This window comes from Drosophila willistoni (assembly GCF_018902025.1).
Source record: "Drosophila willistoni isolate 14030-0811.24 chromosome 2L unlocalized genomic scaffold, UCI_dwil_1.1 Seg168, whole genome shotgun sequence".
Taxonomy (NCBI): Eukaryota; Metazoa; Arthropoda; class Insecta; order Diptera; family Drosophilidae; genus Drosophila; species Drosophila willistoni.
The window spans coordinates 14595677-14619468 of NW_025814047.1; the positions used below are offsets into that span (position 1 = coordinate 14595677).

At 37.9% G+C, this 23792-nt stretch overlaps 1 protein-coding gene across 7 annotated transcripts in view; it reads left to right on the top strand.

The window, feature by feature from the left end:
* LOC6653161 (membralin) overlaps positions 1–23792 on the top strand; it is a 128641-nt gene that overhangs the window by 39468 nt on the left and 65381 nt on the right. For 4 of the 7 annotated variants that reach the window (XM_047009927.1, XM_047009928.1, XM_047009924.1 and 1 more), the window contains 2 exons: positions 10351–10434; positions 10491–10623. The exons of 1 other annotated variant lie outside the window; for it this stretch is intronic. In XM_047009927.1, the coding sequence (XP_046865883.1) occupies positions 10351–10434; positions 10491–10623 (217 nt within the window). Of the gene's footprint in view, positions 1–6814; positions 7528–10350; positions 10435–10490; positions 10624–23792 lie in introns of those variants that run through there. 2 more of the 7 variants (XR_006953946.1, XM_047009929.1) reach the window with 2 other exon arrangements.

Below are 23792 nucleotides of genomic sequence, written 5' to 3' on the forward strand. Positions count from 1 at the left end.
GGCAAACATCCGTTTCCAGGAATATTGCCAATAAAGTAGGTACAAGAGGAGCTAGTAAAGTGCTGGCTGCTTCAGCTGCTGCTGCGTCTGTAGCCGCTACTGCTGTACCTAGTATTCCTACATCCCTTGTTGTAGTTCCACCCAAAAAGCAAATTTTTATTTCGAGGCTTGATCCCAATACTACTTCTGAAGAAGTCATAGCTTACATCCAGGGCAAAGTTCAAGCGCCAAACATTGCTGTGGAAAAGTTCCGTTTTTCATATACTCGGGACATTTCGTCCTTTAAAATAGGTGTCTCCCCAGATCTTTTTGGCCAAATATGTCATAAAGATTTTTGGCCGGAACACCTTGTTGTAAAAGAGTATACAATAAAAAAGAAGAATCGGCCTCCGATTAGCTTGCTACCTGCCTCTGTGAATAACGTTCCTTCCGGCTCGTCTGCACCTGTTGGCGAGTCAAAAAACTAATTTCGTCCCTAACTCTGGCCTATCAGAACGTACGGGGACTAAAGACTAAACTGTCTAAACTCTATGTAGATAGTCTAGCTTTTGACTTTCGTATTCTTGCCTTTACTGAGACATGACTGAAGCCTGATATTGCCGATGCTTCAATTTTCCACTCAAAATATTTAATTTATAGACATGATCGGACTATCCGTAATGGTGATGGCGTTTTGATCGCTGTTGACTCGGCGTTCTCTTCTGAAATTGTCCAGTCCTCCAATCAGGAGATTGAATTTGTTTGTGTTAAAATTTCGTTTAATTCTTTTTCTGCCTATATCACTTGTTCGTATATTCCACCACAGTCTGACTTGGCAGTATACACTCACCATTTCGAAGCTATTCAACTTATTTCCTCATATCTCTCTGACAAAGACTTGCTCGTTGTTCTGGGAGATTTTAATTTACCTGAGATTGCCTGGACCCTTTCATTTGACTTGTTTCATATATGGTCTGCTTGAGTTGTCCCTAACTCAAATAAATCCTGTCCGGAATAGTCGTAACAGATCACTAGATCTGGTATTTGTGTTGGATTCTTCCAACTGCGATGTTTCCAGGACTGATCCCTTAGTTATCCCCGAAGACAACTTTCATCCAACTCTGGATGTAACCATTGACCTTCCTTTTGGTGTTATGTCTCGACATAATATTTCGATACCTCCAACCCGATGTTTTCGCAAGACAAACTTTACTAAACTTAAAAAACTCTTGTTAACTAATGATTGGACATATCTGTATACTTGCACGGATATGGACTCTGCAATTTCTGTCTTCTATAAAACTCTTGAGTCCTTCTTTGATGTTTGTGTCCCGCGTGTGACTCTAGGATGGTCTGATAGACCTCCTTGGTTCTCATGTGAGTTATGTAACTTGAAGAACGTAAAATCGACATGTTATAAAAAATTTAAAAAATCCGGTAAAACATCGGATTTTTCCCTATGTGTAGTTGCTCGATCAAATTTTATGGTGCTGAATTCACATTGCTACAAGGAGTATCTTCAGCGATGTAAACTCAGGGTTTCTCGCGATCCTAAGCAATTTTATAAATTTGTAAATGTTAAACGTAAGACATCGGTGCACCCGTCTTATTTGTCTTTCGAAAACAATAAAGCTGACAATGATCAGGCAATTGCCGACATGTTTGCTGATTTTTTCAAAACAACTTATTCCTCTTCGATTTATCAAGCAAATCCTCCTTATCCTCATCACTTGCAATCGTATAATTGCATTTTAGACCCTGTGTTTGATGAAAGTTCGGTTCTTAGCGTGCTCAGTTCCGTCAAACCAGTATATGCACCTGGCCCTGATGGAATACCAGGCTGCGTATTAAGGTTTTGCGCTGAGGCCCTATGTAAGCCAATACTTAAGTTGTTTACACTGTCCGTCACATCTTCCGCCTTCCCGCCTATCTGGAAGGAATCATATATTATTCCTCTTCATAAAAAGGGGAAGAAGTCCGAAGCCTCCAATTATAGGGGTATTTCTAAATTGTCTGCCATACCCAAAGCATTTGAGAAAATAATAACATCTCAATTGCAGCATTTTTGTAGCTCAATCATTTCGTCATCCCAACATGGGTTTAAAAAACGTAGATCGACAACTACTAACCTATTAGCATTTACATCTCACTCAATCAAAGGGTTCAAGACTACCGTGTAAACTGACGTTATTTATACTGACTTCAGCAAGGCCTTTGACTCTGTTAATCATACTCTGCTTTTATATAAATTAAACGCACTTGGCATCCCCAGCCTTTTGCTAGATTGGATTCTTCAATATCTTTCTAAGCGTACACAAAAGGTCCTCTTTAAGTCTTCATTTTCTAAGACCATCCAAGTGACCTCTGGAGTACCTCAGGGTAGTCATTTGGGTCCATTGCTATTCACTCTTTTTATAAATGATCTTCCATTGTTAGTGTCACATTCTCGGGTGCTTATGTACGCGGATGATGTCAAGCTTTACCTCAGTTTTAAAGACATATCGTCTTCTTACCTACTTCAATCGGATCTTAATGATCTTCAGAGTTGGTGTGAAACAAACCTATTAAACCTTAACGGCTCTAAATGTCTATTTATAGATGCCTTTTTATGTAGTTCTAACTATTCTTTGCATGAACCTTTTCGAGTCCTATGCTCTGATTACAATCTTCTGTATCCCGTAATCAGATCAGAAGCCTCTCTTTCCCTTGTGAAAATTTAGCACATTTAGCTCGTAATTAGCTGTATTTAATCATATTTTTAATTGTTTGTCTGTTTTATTTGTATTTGTACACGCGATCGTGCCGTCGGATATGCGGCTGCGGCCTACGGTCGGTCGGGCGGGAGGTGGACAGTGCTCTGCTTGGGCTCGCGCGAAACAGGCTATGTCCTGGTGTCGTATGGGCCACTTGAACGTACTTCGCATTGTACGCGTCAACGTCCAGACAATATGGTACCACGTTTAAACTCTCCACATACTGCAGTAAAGTCATTGGAATAAAACCGCAAGTATTCAATCAAACAATTACTGTACTCGCACATGTACAATAATAGAAACACGAACAGTTATATTTTCGTCGTTTGTCATTCCACTCTTTACATATCCAAACACACAAGCGTGAGTGCCTGCGCCAACTGTTAAGTTTGGAGGTGTTGCTGGCGTTTATTAAAGCAATTATGGACCAGTAAACGCATCGGATATGAGTTTTATGAGTTCTTCAATGTCTCCTACAGTGGTTCACAGTCAACGAATGCCTAAACTGAAATTACCCAGTTTCGATGGTAAATATTTAGCGTTTAAGAGATTCAAATCGTCTTTCCTGAATCTGATTCACAACGATCACCACATGCCAACAATTGATAAGTTCAATTATCTTCTCGAATGTTTATCGGGACCTGCACTTGAGGTCGTGCAGTCGTTCCAAGTCACCGAACAAAACTACGGTCAAGCTTGGTCAAGATTAGAAGCTCGCTACGACAACGACCTTCTAATCTTCCATGATTGTATATCAAGTCTGTTCAATTTACTATTGGTCAAGCAACCAGAAGCAAGACTGTTGGAGAAACTCATCGATAATGCGTCCGCTATACGCGGATCACTTCTTACACTAGGATCAACTGAGGAAATAATGAATAACATCATGATTCCCATACTTCTTACGAAGGTTGATGCTGAGACCAAAGGCGTCTACGACGAAAAGCAAAGCTTCGACACGCATTCAACGTGGGAGGAATTCTGTCAATCCAATAACTAACTCACAAAGCACTTCGTTATTATCAAACACTGATAAAAAAGGGATGCTTCCTACCTACAGCATTGATTCACATAATGGATAAATCTGGCGAATTACATACTGTTCGGGCACTTTTAGATTCATGTTCTGAACTTAATTTTATTATGGAAGAGACTGCCAAGCGGCTAAATCTGGATAGAACTCGCGTATCTCAAGAATTCAGCGGCATTACCGGAAGAAGTCAAGGCATTAAACACAATGCGTTTGCCACAATACGTTCTACCCATTCATCATTTACGTGGTCCGCCAACTTTGCCATCATTAGGAAAATTTGTGCTCAGCAACCACACGAGCATATCGATACATCAAATCGGACCATACCTACGGATATCAATCTAGCCGATCCGTATTTCAACGAGCCCCACAAGATACACAAATTAATAAACACGAATGGGCTGTTTGCAGCAATACTCGATGGTCAGCGAAGCTGTGGCGAAAACATGACATATTTAATCAACACGGAATATGGATGGATAGTTGGTGGAAATTTGGAAACCACACACGAAAGGCCTCGACAACAATGTTTATTGGTACACATCAACCCATCACTTGATCTTCTAGTTAACAGATTTTGGGAAATTGAAGACTGTGTTGGTAACCGGCAAACCAAAGAAGAACAGGAATGCGAAAGCCATTTTTGTAAAAATGCAATTGTAAAATCGGATGGAAGACTCCAAGTTCGACTTCCATTTGAGGAACCCCCAGAGAAATTAGGATTCTCCTACGACAACGCAGTACGGCGTTTCAAATGCGTGTTGCGTCCGCAAAGCGTTACGACGAAAATTAGAGTTGTGTTTGATGTTTCGGCTAAAACATTATCAGGAAAATCATTAAATGAGCTGATAATGATTGGCCCCACAATTCAACAAGACCTATTTGTAATATTTCTATCATTTCGTCTAAACAGGTATGCACTTACAGGCGACATAGCCAAGATGTATCGCCAATTTGTCATAGATCCAAGAGACCGGAGAGTTCAGTGCATTGTATGGCGACCAACAAAAACAGAAAAACTAAAAACTTACGAGCTCAACACCGTGACATATGGCATGTCAGCTGCACCCTTCTTAGCTATCAGAGGTGTTCACCATATTGCCGATTTGTACTGACATGATCATCCTATAGGTGCTAAAACATTTCGCAACGACTTAAATGTGGATAACTTGCAAACCGGAGCTGATAGCGTAACCGAGCTTTAACACATTAAAAATAATACTGTAGACATCTTTAGTAGCAACTGCAAGGAAATTACGAAAACTTCAGAGGACTAAGTATTTATAGCCATGGAAGATCAAGACACTACCAAAACTCTGGGAATGACGTGGATGCCTAGCAGTGACATCTTTACATTTCGATACATTTATGACCACCAAGAACCATTTACTAAACGATTAACTCTTCGAGTAGCCGCAAGAATGTTTGACTTGCTGGGTCATTGTTCGGTGCAAAATTCTTATATAAGACTTGACACTCAAGGGCCTAGATTGGGATGAGCCTGTCGATGGTCAAATTAAGGAAAGATGGAAAGAACTTTTACAGGATCTTAAAGACTTATCAAATCTACAAATACCACGATATGTTAATACATCACAAAAGGTATCGATGCGAAATACACGGATTCGCTGACGCATCCGAAAGAGCGTACGGATGCTGTTTTTATGTTCGATCACTCCCGAGTGGAGTCAAAGTCACTTTACTCGTTGCGAAATCAAAGATAGCACCTACCAAGACACAGTCATTGCCTAAGTTAGAACTGTGCGGAGCATTGTTGCTCATTCGGACTTGGCGCAAATTCGAAAGGACATTAAAATTATACATCGACAAGGTATACTTTTGGACCGATTCAAAAATTGTTCTGCAATGGCTGAAACCTTATGCATCAACACTAAATTGTTTTGTAGCAAATAGAGTATCAGAGTTACAACAACACACGGAAGAAATAATATGGAAGCACGTCCCGTCTAACAAGAGTCCAGCAGACATTGTTTCTCGTGGTTGTCGGACATCAGAGCTGCAAACAAGCATGTGGATAACAGGGCCAACATTCCTTAAATTGTCTAAGGCCGAATGGCCAATTCTTAGGGAACCACTTCCGCCGCCTATCGAAGTAAGAACCAAGTCAGCACTTCTTTGTAGCAGAGCTGACAACGCTAATTCACAATCTATTCTAAATATGATCATAAATAATTCTTCATCGTATATTCGAATCGTTCGAATTGTTTCATACCTCTATCGCAGCGAGTACAGAGTGAAGCCTGATCGCACTCTCAGTTCATCATCAATAGCCGATATTCGCATTACTGAGACCAAAATGTATCAATCGTTTTGGAAAATTGTTGCACTAATACAACAAGAATGTTATGCTGATGAAATATCTTTACTAAAAAACAAACAAACCTTAACACTGTGTCTACAGCGTTTGACACCATTCATGCACACAATGACATTTGAACAAACTGCAGTATGTGTAATGAGAGTCGGAGGACGTCTCGAAAACGGAGACCTTCATCGTTTTACCAAGTTATACATCGAATTCTTACACAACAAAAATCTTCATGCTGGCCCAAAGTTTATTTTATCTCTTCTACGAGAACGAACTTGGGTAATTGATTAGAAAGGTTGTGCGAAGCTGCATCCGCTGCTTTCACTTTAAACCTCGCCTCATGACTCAACTGATGGGCAAAATCTACCTGCTGATCGACTACGAGCTGAAAGACCATTCCTAGTAACATTCCTACTTACAGGATTCGCGAAAAGCCGCAGTACAAAACATGTGCGGCAATTTTGTATGTTTCGCTTCAAAGGCGATTCATATTGAATTAGTCTCCGAATTGTCAACAAATGCATTTCTGCTTTGTATATGTAGATTTGTAGCGCGCCGTGGTGTACCATTACGCATGGTTTGCGACAACGCCACAAACTTTGTTGGTGCTGCTATAAGGCTAGCTGAGTTTAAGTCAAAATAGTTTACCTCAGAAGTCATAGGTCACATAAAAACATATAGTTCAATTAAAGGATTTAACGTTTGCTTTATTCCCCATAGAGTTCCACACTTTGGCGGCCTCTGGGAAGCGTCAGTAAAATCAGCGAAGACACTGGCTCTGAAGAATATTTCAAACGCATCTCTTACTTTCGAGCAACTACTCACTGCGTTCTCGGATGTGGAAGCTATCCTTAATTCAAGGCCAATAGCAGCCACTTCAGATAACCTCAACGATTTCAATGCTCTCACTCCTGGGCATTTGCTGATTGAAACCGAGTTAACGTCAGTACCAGAATCATTACTCTACCATTCCACGGACCCTCCCGGAACGGAACTTCGGTATCTAGATAGATGACAGCAAGTGACCTATTTGAAACAACAATTCTGGACACTGTGGGCACGGGATTATTTCATAACTTACAACAACGCAGCAAATGGATTTACGGAAAACCAAATGTGGCCTTGGGACAACTAATTATAGTACAAGACAACGTGCCGGCTCAACATTGGCCTTTAGCAAGAGTAGTGTCTGTAAATGCCGGACCTGATGACAAAATTCGAGTAGTCGAACTTAGGACTGCAAAAGAAATCTTCAAAAGGCCAAATCGCCAGATCGCTCCGCTTCCAAAATCATTTATTTGAAAGTTGGTTCTATTAACAGGGGGAGCATGTTGGAGGAGAACTCCTGAATTTAAATTCATTAATTTGTTCTGAAATATTAACCATTGGATTAAATAGCTAAACTGTTCACGAAAATAGCAGTGTCCCTAAGCTTTGACATTATAGTTGTTAAATCATATTAAAAAGACCATAAATGCACCAATCTTTTATAAATTCATAATCTATATTTATATATAATAATATTAGTACTATTTTGGACTGAACAAAGAGTCCCCCATTTCAAAAACGAGCAAGATACTGAAGGAAGGGCATTTTGAGCTGTTCATTAAAATAGCAGTGACAACTAAAAATTAAAATCTGTCGATTCCAAATTATTTGAAACTTTAAATTCAGGTTACCTTTGGTTCTTAGGACTTAATACTTAGTCCTGAACCAATTATTGGCAATAGCCGGTTGGCACCTGCGCCGCACCGACTCCAGCAATGCTGAACTGGGATCTGTAGCCATTTTTCATGGATAACTTCCCAATGCTAAGCTTTATTGGACGGTTTTTTCTTTGTGACGCTTCTCTGAATGTTTCCCTCTACATATTTAATGGGTTACCAATCCGACGACTGAGCTGGCCCTGGCATGACATCGATTCTTTCGAATTGAAAACATATTTTTTGAGTTTGCTCCTAGGTTTTGGGTGGTTAGACCGGTGATATAGGAGAGCTTAACCTTCCTTATGATGTCCACGTAGATATTTCGATTCATTTTTTCATAAATCTTATGAATTGGACCAAGTCCTTTATATGAGAAACAAGTCCAAATCATGCCGGATTGCTTAACTGTTTTAGCGTGTCGTTTGGGTGGTATTCCGTATATTCTGGCCGAAGTACATACTGTTTAGACCCTGCAGCACCAAACAGGACTACTTTAAGGACGCCTAGCCCGAAAATATTACGCTGCTTTGCAATATGAAGATTCATATGGAGTTTTGTCAAAGTACAAACGTGATTTACAGGCTTCAAAGTCAAGAGTGGGACTTTCCTTCGACTTCGCGATATTAGCTCTTGTTCTAGGATTCTACACCGACAAGTGACACTCCTTACCGACACGTTTAGATCATGTTTGACGAAATTAGAAGATGCAAACTGATTGAATATTCTGTATATAACAATGTGACAGTCATCTGAAGCCGTTTGTGCACGTTTTACGCCACGTTTTCGGGTTTTTTTGGTAGTCTAGGGCAGCAGAGAACATCTTTGCAGAACATCCAACTAAAATTTTGAAATTTTTTACAAGTTTTACCTTGATTTTAAACGTTTTGGATCCATTCCGGCTTCTCAGCATAGCAATGCGTTCCTTTTCCGACTACCATGAAATTTTTAGCGTTAGTTGACGCAAATAATAGTACACCATAATTATCTAATTAATTAAACTAACGACTGACAGATTTGTAAACTTTTAATTTGTTTTATTCGCAACTAAACGAGACACTGCTATTTTTGTGAACAGTTAAATTTGTGGGGTTAAGCACAAAAGAGTGAAAAACAACCCAAAAATGAGTAAAATTAAGGGAATTTTTTCGGTTTTCCTATGCCTATATACCATTTTACAAAATCAAAGTCAAAAAACTGAAAGTATAAAAAGGAATATGTGAAAAATGTTTGAATCTTTGTTAGCAACTACTGCACTGCTATTTTCGTGAACACAGCTGTACATAGGCAAAGAAGTTTTAAAACATCGAATCCAAACGAATAGCAGTTTATTATATGGCCGAGAAATTGGCCAACACCCATCGTCTCCGTATATATTTCCACCTTGTCCGAAAGCGGCCCAAATCACCTATTGGCGGGACCCAAGGGTACCGCCCAATATTTCTAGCAACCATCTCGGTGAACTTTTTTAAGTCCAAAAATACAACGTTTCGGAATTCGTTAATAGTTCCGGCAAATTCTAAACGAACCTTAATGTGGCGTGCTAATAATTCTGGTACCGGCTCCAAAAATCTTTAATATTGTTTTGTTCTGAACGACATTGTGATGCATGTATTTACCGATGACCTTGGGACTTAAATGGTGTTTGATTTTCTTGCAAGACATTTCTTTTTAAGCAGCCAGGCGACGAAATTCTCGCTTGTATCTGCTGTCGATGTTATTTAGCTTGACGTTTCCTTTAAGTTTACCAAATGTTTTTTAATTTTTAAGAAAGTTGCTGATTCAATAAATATTTGGTCCAAACAAAGTAATTTATTTTACTTATATTTTTGTTTTTTAGATAGCAATGCAAATTACAATTTTTTTTATAATTTGCTCTGTATGCTTGACGAATCAATACTGATCTCTGACTGCACAGATTCTTACTTCATATAAAACCAAATCTCGCAACACAATTTTCTATTGACAGTTTTAAGAATAATAACTAAAAAAACATTCGCAAGCGAATTGCTAAGTTGAAATGCAAATTCTGTCAATAAAGATATCGGTATTAAAATTTCACACATAGACACATTTCAGCAGCAACTGGAAAAGTGTAAACTTCTCTATAACTTCGTTAGGGCAAGCCACGTTTGTTGTGGTTACCATGTTAAATTTTACTTAAACTGGTTTTGACAAAATATAGGTGGCCATAGATTTGCAAAGCCTATTTATAAAATTTAAACTACATGATCGAAATGGTTTATTAAAGAAAATTAAATGGTTGTAGCAGGCATAGGGTTTACATTTTATTAACATTCGAGAGGTTCTTGCCATGGGCTAGGCTTATTTCCGCCTAGTATTGTAAAAAAAAATTAATTTTTTTTTTGATAAAACATTAATAATATTTCGGATTGTTGTTAATTGCAAGGTCAACAAATGTGGGTTGAATGTAATGTTAGTTCAGGCTAAGAATTTTAATGAATAAAAAATAAAATATTTTTTAATTAAATTAAAGATTAAATTACTTATAAAATTTATAAACTATGTTTTATGCCCCAACTTTTCTTTCAGTGGACTTACTGCAAATGCTGGAATATAATGTGTCGGTCCGTTTTCCAATAGCTCCATTGCTTACGGTTATATTGGCGCTTGTAGGTGAGGTTCAGCACCTTTAGGGAATTTAATTGGTTTAATAACATTAAAATCCACAGGAATGGAAGCTATTATGTCTGAGTTTTTTAACGATACGTCAACAGCTTTCTATATTATATTAATTGTGTGGATCGCTGATCAATATGACGCCATTTGCTGTCACACTGGCATCAGCAAACGACATTGGCTCAGGTGCGTATTTTAATATTGTACTATAAATTCAATTCCATAAATATTCAGTCCTGCTTATTAAAAAAATATCAAAGAATCTAACATCGGCGTTAATATACGCTTACAGTTTTGGCAATATTATTTTTAAACTCTTTTTGTGTTCCAAAGCCAATGTCTCTATCTCTTCCAATTTCGCTGTACCCGGCCTCTCCCATTTCCTTTGTAAGCCCATTGTATGGACACACATGCAGCAACTGCGTCTGTATGTATGACTGTTCTGTTGAAGTAGTAGGCTACTGGCAACGTTTGAGCAGAGCCGATTTATATTGACTATAACTTGTGTTCTATTGTTCAATTTGCTCGATAACATTGACTAAATTTATAAAGCTCAAATTCGTTGTAAAAGCTGTCAGAAGCTGAGACAACACAAATAAAATATTAACATCAAAAAATTATTCCGATCTTATTAGAATTGGGGTATGATGTGATACATATGATACATGCAAAACTATCTCATTAACAAAATTTGGTAAATATATAAAGCACTTAATGATATAGTGGTCCGATTTACACGATTTTCATACTTGATTGCACCAAGGTTATAAACTGTGTTAAAACCAAGTTTCCTCCTAATATCTTTTAAATTGGCGCATTAAAACGCATACGCACCGACTTAGCTTCTAATGCTGATCGGAAACGTTTCCTTCTGTGCGTTACAAACATCTGACCGAAATTATTATATAGGTAGAAAAATATACATAAAACAATAAAAATTGTGTAATCTTTTCGTTGAAGAATTGGTTTTTTGTGAATAAACGTGGCTTGGACAAGCGTCATTTAAGAGCAAATAACTGTATTTTATATATGTATATTGATTTTGGTCAGAAATGTGCAAATAAAGTATATATATTCTCGATCAGCACGACGAGACGAGTTCAAATAGCCATGTCCGTCCGTCTGACCGTCTGTCCGTACGTCTTGATCAGCGCAAACTCCTAGACCGTAAGAGCTACAGAGCTGAAATTTTGCATGTAGGCTTGTATATACTGCACAGTTTGTATATCTCGAACCCGGATCGAACCACTATATCATATAGCTCACATACAAACGACAAACCAAACTTTTCTCAATAGCTTTGTTATTTTATGGGCTATTGTCGTGAAATTTAATATTGGTGAGTTTACTACACCGATAAACGACTGTGCAAAATTTGATTCAGATCCGGTGACTATATCCTATTGCTCCCGTAGGAACCATCGGTCGAAAACAGTGAATTTTGTCAATAACTTTGTTACTTTTAACGCGATTGCTTTCAAATTAAGCATTTGTTAGTTTAATATATCTGTTAATGACTGTGCCGAATTTGATAAATATCGGGTTACTATGTATATCATATAGCTCCTATAGGAACGATCGGTGGAAAACAGTGACTTTGATCAATATCTTCGTTTTTTCCTATGCTAAGATTGTAGGCAGTTCGCAAACATTAGCCTTTTTAGATAAAACGTTTTTCCACTTTGATGGCTATAGGTAAGGAAAGAGTTACCAAAAAAAGTTACAAAGTTAGCCCCGGTCCTCTGGTTTTTATTGCATTGTGGAAGGAGAGGGAGTCTGAACAAATAACGAATTTTCCTTTTCCTGCTTTTAAGAGTAATACAGCTTCGTGTATGGCTATTAATTCGGAAGGAAACACAGTTGAGTATGTGGGAAGAAGACCAATTTTTAAGACGGACGTCAGTATCAGTGGATATAGCATAACCAGTCGATTCATTTATTTGCGAACCATCTGTGTATACAATTGCTTTATTGTTCTGCTCTGATTTGAATTGAAGGAAGTGCTGTCTATAAACATCTGGAGACGTTGTGCTTTTGCTAAATCTAGGGGGCTTTTTGTTTCAGTTTCTTTGGAGGTCTTAGGCTGATGTCAATGGAATTGTTTGATAAAAAGGACTCTGTCCAAGACCAAATGTTTGTTCCCCACTTTCGAGTTTAGGATTGTTTTCATTTTTTTTTAAATGGCTTGGTGCTGCCGTTCCATATATTGGCAAGGCAACGTCTATTTTGGACACTAGAAGAGATTTAAAGATAGATATTAATGTAAGTGTACTACATCCGAATTTAGGTGCTGAAAGACATATAATAATATCTAGGCTTTTAGATAGAGAAACGCAGAGAGCGTCAATGTAGGTGTTCCACCTGTGTTTATTGTTGAACGTTACACCTAAAAGTTTAATAAAATCTACACCCAGCGACAAAAAAAGCGGCACTCGTCCGTTTTGCAAATTGGTGCGTTTTTTGCTCAGAGATTCATCTAAATATCAATGCATTCATTAATTTAAATTTTTTTTCGATTAATCAATCAGTTCAATTTCCTAATTCAATTTTATCCAATTAGGAAAAACAATTTCTCTGAAATCACACAATGTTGATATGGCAATTTTTTGCTGTATCTGTCAGCGCTGTACATGTGGCAACCCTTGTTAAGCTTATGTATAATAAAATTGAGCTTACTCTCATCTAAGCAACCAAACGTTGAAGTTCTACAATTTTCACAAATCAACAGGTTATGGGCCTCAGTGTTAAGTGTATTAGGGCAAGATTCGTGTATTTTTTCTCGGCATAACGGACATTTCCAAAGCGAAGCGTGTTGGTACATCAAGTGGTTAGTGTGGTCAGTGGTTTGAGGTGAGCTTGTGGAACCTAAAACTGATGAAGCGTTAGAAACATGGAAACGTCAAAACGATGTTTTTTATTTTCCGGAGGCTTCCCGGCTTCACGATGCCAGTCCAGCAGCTCAACCAAAACCAAAAACAAAATAATTTTATTAGTATAGTGTATTGTTGTGTACTTAACAAATCCACATTTCCAAAAAAAAAATTTTCAAAACGGGAACGATATTTTCCAAAAAATTATAAAATGCATAACATTAAAATAAACCAGAGGGACGGGGCTAACTTTGACCGCGTCAAAGTTTGTATACCCTTGCAAGTTTTTTTGGTAACTCTTTTCTTTTCAAAGTGGAAAAACGTTTTATCTAAAAAGGCTAATGTTTGCGAAAGAATGGCCAACAATCTTAGCATAGGAAATATATAGACGTAGTCGTACAACGCTCAGTACGAACAAGTGGCCCATATGACACCAGGCCCGGGCCTGTTACGAATGACCCTAAGTAAAGTTAATGTTACAACCTCTACCCACTCCGACCTAAGGGCATAGGCGTATTACATATATAAACATAAATTAAACTAAAGAAATAGAAAATATTAAATGTAATGAGATAATAGGTTACATATAAAAAGAAAACAGGATAGGTATAAATAAAGATGATTACAACTAATTACGAGCGAGGAATGACAAGATCGCAGTTTTAATACCCGGAAGCGATGTTTCGGAACCGATAACGTGCCAAAGTCTGTTGTAGTCACTACATAGTATACGAAAAGGTTCATGCTGAGAATAGTTAGTTGTGCAAGTGGGAAGTATAAGCGGTGTGAAATTGCGGGTCCTTCTAGATGGAACAGAAATGTTAATTTGGCTCAACAGCTCGGAAGAGTCAATCTCACCATTCAAAAGTTTGTAAAGAAAAGTTACACCAAGCATTGTTCTACGATTAGTTAAAGAAGGAAGGTTAATTAACTGAAGTCGACTAGAATAAGATGGAAGTTGTACAGTTGGATCCCAGCGCAAATCACGAAGGGCAAAGAGTAAAAACTGTTTTTGTACAGATTCTAATTTGTTTTGATAAAACTCATATTGAGGAGACCAAACACAAGATCCATATTCTAATATGGGGCGGACTAAAGAAGTAAAAAGTATTTTGGTAATGTATGGATCCTTGAACTCCTTCGACCAGCGCTTCATAAAGCCAAGAACACTCTTAGCCCTACTAACAGTAGTCGATATATGCTGATTAAAACTAAGTTTGTGGTCGATTAAGATCCCCAAATCTTTTACAACCAAGGAAGTATTATTAATTTTTTCTAACGGGAAATTATTTAAAAAGTAACTCGTTAATTGGGGAGAACCTCTATAAAAAGACATAACTTTGCACTTAGAACAGTTTAGAGATAACAAGTTAGTCCTACACCACCCCTGAAAAGCATTCAGGTCAGCTTGCAAGGTATGACATGAGAGAGAGTCTACGATGCGATTAGCGATTTTTACATCATCGGCATACATAAGAACTCTGGAATTTAAAAGAACGGTGGGGAGATCATTAATAAAAATGGTAAATAATAATGAGCCAAGGTGACTGCCCTGTGGGACTCCCGATTCAACACAAATGATCTTAGAAAGAGAGGACCTAAAAAGAACCCTCTGCCTCCTATTGCTTAGATATTGTAAAATCCAAGCAAGCAGAGCATCCGGAAAGCCAACTAAATTCAGCTTATGTAATAGTAAGGCATGGTTTACCGAATCGAAAGCCTTACTGAAATCCGTATATATAACATCAGTTTGCTTTTGTTTCTTAAAACCTTGGATTACAAAAGATGTAAACTGTAAAAGGTTAGTTGTGGTAGACCTATTCTTGACAAACCCATGCTGGTATGGCGACAAAATAGATTTACATAAATGCTGTATTTGAGACGTCATAATTTTCTCAAACAGTTTAGGTATCGCTGACAATTTAGAAATTCCTCTGTAATTAGTGACGTCGGATTTATTGCCACATTTGTGAAGAGGTAAAATGAACGAATCCTTCCATATAGTTGGAAACTCGGACAGTGTAACGAACAACTCAAAAAGCTTAAGTAAAGGCGAGCACAATGACTCCGCACAGAACCTCAGGACACAAGCGGGAATACCGTCTGGGCCCGGTGAGTATACCGGCTTAATCGTCATTAGTTCCTTAGCTACCGAACTTTGCGTTATAATAGGATTAAGAATACAGTTGGATTTCGTTATAGGATATGGATATATCTGGCTAGAGTTGTACTTAGTAGATATGTACGTAGTCGAGAAGAAGTTAGCAAATAAATTAGAAATAGATTGATCAGAAGAGGCCGAATCATTATTAAAAACTGCAAACGATGGAAGGGAGACAGAATTTCGCTTTGAGTTAACGAAACTATAGAACTCTTTAGGAGTTTCGGAGAATTGCAACTTGCAACGTTGTAAGTAATTATTATAGCATTTAGAATTAGAAACAATAAAATTCGATTTAGCAACCAAGTAACGAGACAGATCCGATGATAGACCCGTGACTTTATATTTTTTGTAATACCTAGACTTAAGATTCTTCAGTTTTGACAGCCCCCGCGTAAACCATGGTGATTTTTGCGTCATCACAGGAGACACTAGGGGTACACAGTCATTAAAGATCGAGTCAACAGTGGTATAAAATAAAGAAATGGCGGAATTCATATCCGTACAAGTGTATAAATTAGTCCAATCGGTATTAAGAAAGGCATTGTTTAGTGCGACAAAGTCAGTCTTCCGAAAACATCGGGTGCTTACCGTAGGATCACACTCGGAGATGGGCTCGCGGCTGGGAAACTCAATAGATAACTCTAAAGTTGGATGATAACTATCCTCTGGTAACACCATTGGACTAGTTCTAGATACTTCACAAAAGCTAGGATCAGAAGTAAAAATCAGATCCAGAAATCTGCCAGACGTATTAGAAATCGAATTCAGCTGGGCCAACGAAAGCTCAAGCAGACCATCAATAAAATCATGACACCCAGAGGGCAGCAACGTTTTGCTACCATTAACTGTTGACCAAGTCATAGTGGGCAGGTTAAAGTCCCCTAGGACAATTAATAAGTCTCTGTCAAAAAGTAGTTCAAGTATAAATATAATAGAATCTAAGTGTAGTAAATAGGTTGGCCATTCCGATTGGGGCGGAATGTAAGCACAGGTAACAAAAATGGAAAAACGACTAAAAGATACCTTAACGCATATAAATTCGATAGTACTTGAGACAGGTATTGTTATCAGACCCGATGATAGGGCGGAATCTACAGCAATAAGAACTCCACCACCCCTACGATCAGTACGATCACGTCTAAAAATATTGAAATTAGAGGGTAGAACTGTGGCGTCAAAAACGTCAGGTTTTAACCAAGTCTCAGTAAAGACAATTAGGTCAAAATCAAAAGACAGACTATCTACAAAGAGTTTAGTAAGTTTAGTATTAAGGCCTCTGACATTTTGATAGCCGACAGAGAAGGAAGTTGTTAGTTTTTTGATAAAGTAGAAGAAGGAATAGATAAGGAAGGAGTGGGAATAGATGAGGAAGAAAGAGGAATAGATGGTGAAGGAATCCTTGTTTGGCCCCGTGTCTTCTTTTTTCTGGATGTAAACTCCTTCACAATTAAGCTTTTCGGCCAGAAGCTAGAACTGCAGATACAGTCAAAGAACTCAATTGGAACACTGATTTTAAAAGATGAAGTTTCTCTAGAATATGAAAATTTGAACTTTTCTATTGATATATTGGAGACATTCAGTTTAGCCCGAATGTGGGCCATGACATCATCCGATGTAGCATCAGGGAGAAGTCTCGAAACAAAAATGTGTTTTTTAGGTGGCACTCCCACCAATGGTTTCGGCATTGCAGGTATTGCATCAGCTACCGCATTAATTGTAGCATCAGTTGCAACAAGTGGCATTCCGGCACTACTATCACTAGAATCCCTATCGGCAAAATCCATGGGTGTAGATTCTTGCCCAGACAAAACGGACACTACAGACATCGTCTGCGGAATTGGAGTTTGCATTGGTTGAGAAGGCGTCGGAACCGATATAGATGTGGAGACCGGCAAACACAAGGACAAATCAGAAGTCTGTTTCCTGCCTTCTTACGCTTTCGAGACTCAGTCAGTAGCGTTAAACTACTAAACTGAGACTCGACAGCTTTAAACTCTTGCGAGAGTTTAAGAAAACTGGCGGACAGACTCATCAGGTTATCCTTTGTTTGCCGCATGAAAAGTTCCATTTCATCTTCCACGATACGGCATGACTCACATCCCCATTTGAGACCCTTTTTTTGATCTAAAAGATCGTTTACCCTGCATGTAAAGCCGGCGCACTTAACATGTACTGTAGTTTTACACAACCAACAGTAAATAAAACTATTCAGGGGTGGGGCGGGCTGCAAACAATTTTTAACCGAACAGACAGGCATTATGAGTTAATTAGATGAATTAGTAACCAAACAAATAAAAATGAGATATGTATTGGTATTAAAATATATAACTCACTCTGAGGTCGAGAAATAATAAGAAAGCGAGATATTGGGGGTGCACAGGGGTTAAAAGATAAAGAGAGCACTATAGAGTCTAAATTACAGACACACAACAGACTGCAGTATGAGCGCAAATAACGGCGACAAGTGAAACGAAAACGAGAGAAAAAAAAAATAAGTTAAAGAGCGCGAGCTAGAAATCACAAAAACAAAAACACTGCAACAAGAACTCACAGAAATTTCAAGACAACAACAAATGAGCGTTGCTTGTGATTTACAAGAAAGAAAAAAAGGTGGGAAAGAGAGAAAGAAAAGAAAAAACCAATAAAGGTTTTAACAGAATTAAGGTTGTTAAAAATTATTAACACAAACACACAAAAACGCAAACGAGTGATATGGTGCAAGTTAGATTTAATATTATAATTATAATTTTCGATCGCGATGCCGATAACACAAAATAAAAAAAATTATAAAATCAGTTAAAACGCGGGAGCTTAAAAAAAACACGTCCGTCTTCCTCGAGAGCGTTGATAATTTTTAACGAAGATATTGATCAAAGTCACTGTTTTCCACCGATCGTTCCTATAGGAGCTATGTGAAATAGTCACCCGATCTTGATCAAATTTGGCATAGTCGTTTAGTCGTTAATTATAGTACGTATAATTAACTTACCAATATTAAATTTCACGACAATAGCCCAAAAAATAACGAAGTTATTGAGAAAAGTCACTGTTCGTGACTTTGGCGTTTGTATGGGAGCTATATGATATAGTGATCCGATCCGGCTGAATCCGAGATATACAACGCCTGCAGTATATACAAGCCTACATGCAAAATTTCAGCTCTGTAGCTCTTACGGTCTAGGAGGAGTTTGCGTTGATCCAGATGGACGGACAGACGGACGGACGGACGGCAAGGCTATTTGAACTCGTCTCGTCGTGCTGATCAAGAATAAATATACTATATATGGTCGGAGATGCTTCCTTCTATGCGTCGCACACTTCTGACCAAAATTAATATACCCTTTTTGCAAGGGTATAAAAATAATTTAAAAAACCGCTTCGGTCAAGTACACACCAACTCAATCACGAATAAATGAAAAAAAAAATTTTTTGAAATCCGTTAACAACTTTTTAAGTTATTGTGGTCACCGCAACGACACTTTTTGAAAAACATAATTCCGAGATAATCACGTTGAAAGTTTGATTAACGCGCTACGTGCGCGTAAAGGAGCAATATTGAAGGCGCTATAACCTCTATCTTTTGCTGGCGTTGCCATTAACAATCGGATGGATATCGATGATTGGGTTATCGATAGTGGCACCACATCACACATGTGTGCGCACCGTGAGTTATTTTATTAACTTGAGTTGGCAGGAAATTATTCTATGACGTCACAAGTCAGAGGAACAGTGATTGTGCACAGCAAACTTGGGTACGCAATAACGCTCAGAGACGTTTTATTTGTATCAGGCTTGCAATACAATTTTATATCAGTGGGAAAAGCGGTTTCAAATGGATGCACCGTACTTTTCAATTCGGGAACTGCCAAAGTTAATGATGATAAGGGCATCAATATATTAACGGCCAAAAAGGTCTGTGGATTGTTTCTGTATGAAACTAAAACTAACTAAAATAAACTAAACAATTGGTCACTAGTCTTCAGGCAATATACAAAAACAAATCGTGAACAATCATGTATAAATGTATAGGACCGCATGTATCCGTATGCACTAAGCCCAACAACACATTCGATCGATTTTCTGATACTTTGGCAAATTTCTTTACCGATACAGACTTTATTATTTTCTGTTAGATTACTTTCTTTAATCTTTAGGCCATGCACCATTTCATTTTTCGACATTTTTTGAATACTTGCAAAGTTCAAATGGCCAAATCGACTGTGCCATTTCAAAACATCATTATTATGCATACCGAAGTACAGACTTTTCTTCACTTTGGGTTCAATAATAAACAAGCCATCGCACTCTTTAGCTCGTAATATCTCGATCTTTTGTTTATCTTCTATTATTGCCCAACCAATTTTAAATGCAAAAGCCTTTCTCAGTTGCTTTTGAAGCTGAGATGAAATTTGTCTGCAATTCTTTCACGTACAAAATGTTCAATATGTCATCACTGAATCTTCCTATGTTGACACACACAGTACCAAAACCAGTCACGCTGCTGTTCACACACCAAGTTGAGTCTTTAAACTTTTGTTTGCACTGTGCACTGGACAAAATGGTAAAATTTCGTGATCCTTTGTCGCTGCAATCAGCAACAAAGTGGCCCAACTGTCACACTTAAGCGCAAACTTAAGGAATTGCTTCTGTACCGATTCAATACTACGCTGGTGAACATCATATTGCGGGTTCCACACTGGCGAGCAATATTCTAGAGTAGGGCGAACTAACGAAGTGTATAAAACCTTTGTTACATAGGGATCATCAAATTCTTTGGAACGGAGACAAACGACTGGCATTAAGGTGTAATTTATTAACGTGGCACCAATCACCGAACGCATCGAGATCTGATTGCAAGTACTGTTGGAAAGAAGGATCATTATAGGAATAACAAATTTTGACGTCATCCGCAAACATGAGCACACGTGAATGAGCCAAGGCCAAAGGCAAATCATTTATAAACAGTGTAAATAACAGTGGGCCCAGATGACTGCCTTGGGGTACACCTGACGTAACTCGAACAGTTTTAGATATCGAGGAACGAAAAGACACCTTTTGGGTTCTGCCAATAAGATACGACTTTAACTAAGCCAATAGTTTCGGGGAAAAACTCACGATGTTAAGTTTCGCGAGAAGCATAGAATGATCAACCGTATCGAAAGCCTTACTAAAGTCAGTATAAATAAAATCAGTTTGACACTTTTTACGGAAGCCATGGTGTATAAGGATAGTCAATACTAAAAGGTTGGTAAGCGACGACGACCTTTCATGAAGCCATGCTGACAAGGAGAAATAGTGGATCTGGATAGGTGTTGAAGGGAAGACTTAATAATTTTCTCAAACAGCTTTGGTATTGCCGAAAGTTTGGCAATGCCACGGTAGTTAGAAACATCCGATTTGCTACCCTTTTTAAAAAGCGGAATAATAAAAGACTCCTTCCAAATATCGGGAAAAGTACAAGTCTCACTCGATATAAAGAATAACCGAGATAAAGGCTTACACATTTTAAGGATGCAACTAGGTATATTATCAGGACCTGGAACGAAGGAAGACGTCATAGATAATATAGTCTTCAGTAATACTAGGAAAAAACATACAATTTAAATGTGGGATTGAAAAGGGATAGGGTGTGGGTTCCGAAACAGTAGTAGAATAAGTCGACTGAAAGAATTTATCAAACAGATCTGCAATATCTGAATCATTATTAGCAGTCTGGTCATTAAGTCTGAAGGTGGAGGGTAATACATTAGGGCGTCTTTTGGAATTAACAAAGTTATAAAATCTTTTGGGGTTCTTATAAAATTCAACCTTACAGCGAACGATATAATTATTGTAGCATTGAGTGTTTAAAAGACAAAATTGAGATTTGGCTATACAGTAATTTGCATAGTCAAGACGCGAACCAGTTTTTTTAAATCTTTTAAAATATCTCAATTTAATGTTACGGAGATTAGAGAGCCTACGTGTGAACCAGACTGGCGCGCTGGAGACGGTAGAGACATTCACATAAGGAACGCATTTATCAATTAGAGAATTAAGAGCAGAGTAGAAAAACTTCACTGCACGATCTATATCGCAGCACTCAAATAGAAATGACCAATCAAAAGAGAAAATAAGGCTATTAAGAAGATTGAAATTTGTTTTACGAAAACATCTACGACGAGAATTGGCGATGTTATTAAATGAATTAGTAACGGAATTGGTAAGTTCAATGGTAGGGTGATAGGGATCTTCAGGCTTTACTAGGGGCTGTGTTCGGGATACAGCACTAACAGTGGGATAAGAGACAAAAACAAGATCAAGGATTCTTTTAGAAGAAGTTAAGGAAAGAATTCAACTGATATAGCGGACATTCAAGTAGGCTATTAAGAAAAACATGTTAAGATGAAGGAATTAAGAAAGATAGATTATCATCAACAAGCCAAGAAATATTAGGCAAGTTGAAATCACCTAAAACTATGAGGGAATCACGATCTTTAAGACGATTAAAAATAGTTTGCAAAGCATCATCATTTGCATATAGGTCGTTAGCACAGATTCGAGTTAACAGCAACGAGTACTCCACCGCCACGACGACCAACACGATCAAACCTATAAGAAATAAAGTTATTAGAAAGAATTTCATTATCCAAAACAGAGGAGTTAAGCCAAGTTTCAGAGAAAGCTAATATGTCAGCCGAAAAGGTTTGGCTATCACAGAACAGGTTCGAGAGCTTGGTAAGAAGTCCTCTTACATTTTGATAATGAATGCAAAGACTAGACGTTATTAGTTTTTTGAAGCAGAAGATAAATTAGGAAGGTGGACAGGCAACGGACGGGAGCGCTTATTGGGCGCAAACTCGTGTACAACTAGGCCCTCTGGCCAGAAATTAGTGTCAACCATAGCTGAGAAATACTCATTGGGTACTGTAATTTTAAAAGAGATTTCGCGAGGCCTAGAAAACCTTAACTTTTGAATTAAAACTTTAGCAGGGCATATATTACTAATGTAAGCTGCCACAGACGACTCAGAAGTATCAGGAGCAAGCGTAAGGGATAGAATGAGGTACACCAGGGCTTGTAATGGGTACTTCAATCTGAAAAGAAGAGCATAAAGAGGGACAAGAAGATGGTGTAGGCGAAAGTAAAATGGGAGACGATGTAATAGAGAGTGTTGGCGACTGCTTGCGAGGCAATTTAAGGGTACATTTCTTGGGCGACTTCTCAGAAGGTGGAACAAACTTGAATTGCGACAATAAAAGTACGCTAGAGTCACACTCGTTAGACAGCTGTTTGGCCAGTTTGTTTAAAGAAAGAAACTTTAAACGAAGATCCCTATACATACGGTTAAAATCAAGCTGCTTAAGCCAAGCTCAGGCTTAGACACAGACAAACCAGAAAATTTGTGTAGTTGCGGCCATTGAGGCCAGCACATTTTAAGTGAATAAGATTATCGCAAGGCCAACAAGATATTGCTCTATACTGATCATCAAAACGATCAGAATGCTTGCAAGTAGGTAGACAACAAGCCATTATAAAGCCAAAAGAAACACAAGGCAAAAAAAAAAAAAAAAAATGTATATATATAAGAATAAATAGAAAAATTTAAATACACAGCACAAAGATAATTATCGATAAGAAATTAATAATGATATAAAAAGAAGTTAATGATACAAGTTAATGTTTTGACCTGTCGTTTCTATAGGAGCTATATGATATAGTCACCCGATCTTAATTTAGCACAGTCATTAATTGCTACATATGTTAAACCGAGAAATTTGCCTATTATTATTTTTATTTGTGTTGTCTCAGCTTTAGACAGCTTTTACAACGAATTTGCACATTAGTTTTATATGTATTTTGTGTTTATAATATTTAATATAAATTATAAGCCAGAGGGCCGGGACTAACTTCGACCGCGTCAAAGTTTGTATACCCTTGCAACTTTTTTGGTAACTCTTTCCTTACCTATAGCCATCAAAGTGGAAAAAAGTTTTCAAAAGAATGGCCTACAATCTTAGCAGAGAAAATAAATAAGATATTGATCAAAGTCACTGTTTTCCACCGATCGTTCCTATAGGAGCTATATGATATAGTAACCCGATATTTATCAAATTCGGCACAGTCATTAACAGATATATTAAACTAACAAATGTTTAATTTGAAAGCAATCGCGTTAAAAGTAACGAAGTTATTGACAAAAGTCACTGTTTTCGAGCGATCGTGCCTATAGTGTGGTAGTGTGGTAGTGGTCCGATCCAGCTGAATCCGAGATATACAATGTGTCGGTAAGGAGTGTCGCTTGTCGGTGTAGAATCTATTTATTTATTTATTTACGTCAA